This window comes from Sphaeroforma arctica (genome assembly GCF_001186125.1).
Source record: "Sphaeroforma arctica JP610 unplaced genomic scaffold supercont1.159, whole genome shotgun sequence".
NCBI classification, from domain to species: Eukaryota; class Ichthyosporea; order Ichthyophonida; genus Sphaeroforma; species Sphaeroforma arctica.
In genome coordinates, this window is record NW_014040399.1 from 127,938 (window position 1) to 131,122 (window position 3,185).

The window sequence follows — 3,185 nt, forward strand, 5'->3', positions numbered from 1 at the left end:
TATATATGTTGTGTGTGTGTGTGTATATATATATATATATATATATATATATATATATATATAGGTATTGTGAAATTCAGATCTAAAATTTATTCAATATATGATATACACAACTCATATTCAATAACTGTGGTGTTCTCTACAGGACGAATTACATGCTTATATTCATCAACAGGGTATGTATGTGTTTGTGTCTCTGTGTCTGTGTCTGTGTAGCCGTGATCATCGAACAGGATACTACTGTGTGCAAAATTGAAAGTATAGTGTATCGGTATCAGATAATACGTCGGCAAATTATGCGTCCATAGATAACAACAAATTGCTCTTTGTGGATATAGACCATATATATACGCAAAGTGAATAAAATAGTATGCAACTTTCACACTCCATTTCATCCATCCCCACATACTCTGAGTCATATCAATAATATTGCAGGCCACCGTTTCGCCTGTTATGACGTGCTGGGCTTTGTAGACCTTCGAATATTCTCCGTGGCCTAGAAGATGGTCGCTGATGAGATACCTTCCGCAACCATTTATCTTCGGCGAGGTCATAAACTTTACAGGCTTTACTGGCTTTTTGCTTATAACGGACACACTACCCCCTGTATGTCTATTGCTAATGCTCTTGGAGAAGTTCGGATTGCTACCCCGTTTGTTGTACGTTTGCGGTGATGATTGTGTATGCTTGTCGTTCAATACCCTGGGCTGTCTGCCTGTCGTGGATCTGTATTGTCCCGTTTGTGAGTTCACACTTGACTGTGAGCTCGTCGCACTAACCCCAGAGCTACTTCTGCCCTTATTGGCCCTGGACGTAGGTACCGATATGGATTGCATATGGGACGCATTTTCTCCTCTGCTGTTCCTGTATGAGCTAGTATGAAGGCCATGTTGGCTAGACCTACCGCGATCTCTTTCTTCACCTGCCGACTTGCTAATCACTGGCAAGGTATATACTCTGTGCACACTGTTTACATGCTCGGTCAAGCTAGTATCACTCCGGTTCTTGTCATGACCACTGCTGTTGCCACTTGTACCACTCCGACTCTGCACTCGCATGCTTTGTGTCGACCCTTTGCTTCCTCCCTTGGTCAGGAGTCCCGATACGAAACTGAACCCACTGCTCTGCTTCTTGACACGTTTCTCTTTGCTGTTTTCCTTCTCGTTCTCAGGGCTTATATTATTGCTATGTCTACGTTGCTCTGTCGATCCAGCGCCACGAACCTCGCCTTCTTGCTTTTCTTTACCATCAGCTCCATCGTTTACTCTAAATTCATTAATATCTTCCAAGCTTTCCTTTTCTTTATCTCTATCTTTGTATTTACCGTTACCCTTCTCTTTTTTCGTCTCTTTGCTTGGACGCTTCATCATCTCTCTCCATACATATGCGTATGTCACGCAATAAATACGCACACTGCTTTATAATAAAATATCGCTCTACTCGCGAATTCCACCTTGCGCGGGCCGCAGGACCCAAATTCGCAGCAAAAAGTCAGGCACGTGTACCCCTTTTTTTTGGTCGCCCCGTTTCTGTACTATATTCGGACTCCACTCTGTGTTTCTTCAGAAAGTGTACGACTGACGGTCAGGATCCGCCACAGAATCTGAAGAGTATTGTGTGCCCTGACGAATGTGGAGTGGGTCAATGGGGTTTCAATTGCGCCCTGAAATGCTTCAATTTGTCATGACCATCTAAGACATGACTAATCTCAATTGTGGCCATTTTTTTGTTCTTTGTTCTTTCAAGGAAAAAACAGATGACTACATATTTTTTTTACTGATTTCAATGTTCAATCAGAATGCTATGATGATTAAAATATGATTGATTCATAACTTTTTGTGTTTATTAATTTTCAAAGAGTAAAATTACATATCTATTTACATATTTGTACAATCCATCCAATGGCGAATCTCAAATTACGCGGAGGTTTTTGGCTTAGCTATTTTTTTGGTTTTGGTCTTTTGCATGATTCTATTATTATGCCAGAGGTCAGCGAAGCGAGTGACTTTTGATTAATTTGAACAGGGAAAAGGAAGGAAAAGGAGGGCCTTTGGGGGGGCTTCATGCTGTCATTAATACCAAGTAAAGTTTGTGTCAATATAGTACTATTGATAAATACGTACATTATCACACCATAACATATTACGTATTTACTATATTCACAGTTATATCATCACGCTGTTGTTGCTCACACGTAGTTCAGCACTATGCTTGGATACGATAGTCAACGACGGCTCTTCCCTCTGCGACCGTGACGATCTCCTAGAATCAGATCTCGAAATAAGTGACGCAGAGGATGAAGACAACGTCGACGCTGATGATGATAACTCTATGAATCAGCGGTTCTCTTTGAATTCGAGAAGTCGATATTTGTTAAGTCAATACAGTTTAACGTACCCGTTAGAGAACTTAAACATACATCAGTCAGATATTGCAATTTTCCTGTTTTGTATATTAGTATGTCTATAATTATGTCGATAAAGTGCGGGATCAAATTCGTTGCTCCACCTTCCGGAGGTTTGGGAAACCTTTAACATAATATCATCTGACTGATCTTTATTTGGATCAAGCCTCCGGGGTCGATTTTAAGACCTTCCCCATAGATACAATAGACTTAAAGCTGCATCTCACTCATCGCAAAATGACCTTTTTTTTTTCTCGTTAATCTTGAATTTTTGTTCGTTAAGTCTCTAAAGGACTCTTCTGACTAATGCGGCATGTTCGCCCTTGGTCTTTGAAAAGATGACTATGTCATCTGTGTAGACTTGCACGTTAGGCATGTCTGCAAACATCCCTTCCATTACTTGTTGAAAGAATGCTGGTAAGGAATGTAACCCGAACGGTGCTCCTTTACATCGGTATTGCTTAGCCTTCCACGTATAACTAAAGTATTTACGATGGGGCTCATAAATTTGCATTCGATGATACCCTTGTGTCAGGTCTATGGTTGTAAACCCGTCGCACCTTCTATTCATCTTTGTAACTCGTTTATACGAGGTAAATGAAAATTATGAGTTGGCAATAATATATTTATTGAACTCATATCTAGTCTTACCCTGACTTTCTCTTAAATGTTCCGTCAGAGTTATTATTGATCAACGGCCAGCAATGCCAAGTGTAGAAATACGGCCTCCGGTCAGTCTAAAATATCAAGATCAATTGAGATAATACATTTGTTTATTGTA

The 3,185-nt window shown here is 40.3% G+C and overlaps 1 protein-coding gene across 1 annotated transcript; it reads right to left on the bottom strand.

The window, feature by feature from the left end:
* Positions 1-748: 748 nt before the first annotated feature.
* On the bottom strand, positions 749-1,367 carry SARC_03221 (hypothetical protein; the record flags this gene model as incomplete). The annotated part of the gene is made up of 2 exons (XM_014303006.1): positions 749-933; positions 968-1,367. 2 exons carry the CDS (start codon positions 1,365-1,367, stop codon positions 749-751), a joined length of 585 nt encoding a protein of 194 aa, XP_014158481.1.
* Positions 1,368-3,185: the final 1,818 nt, after the last annotated feature.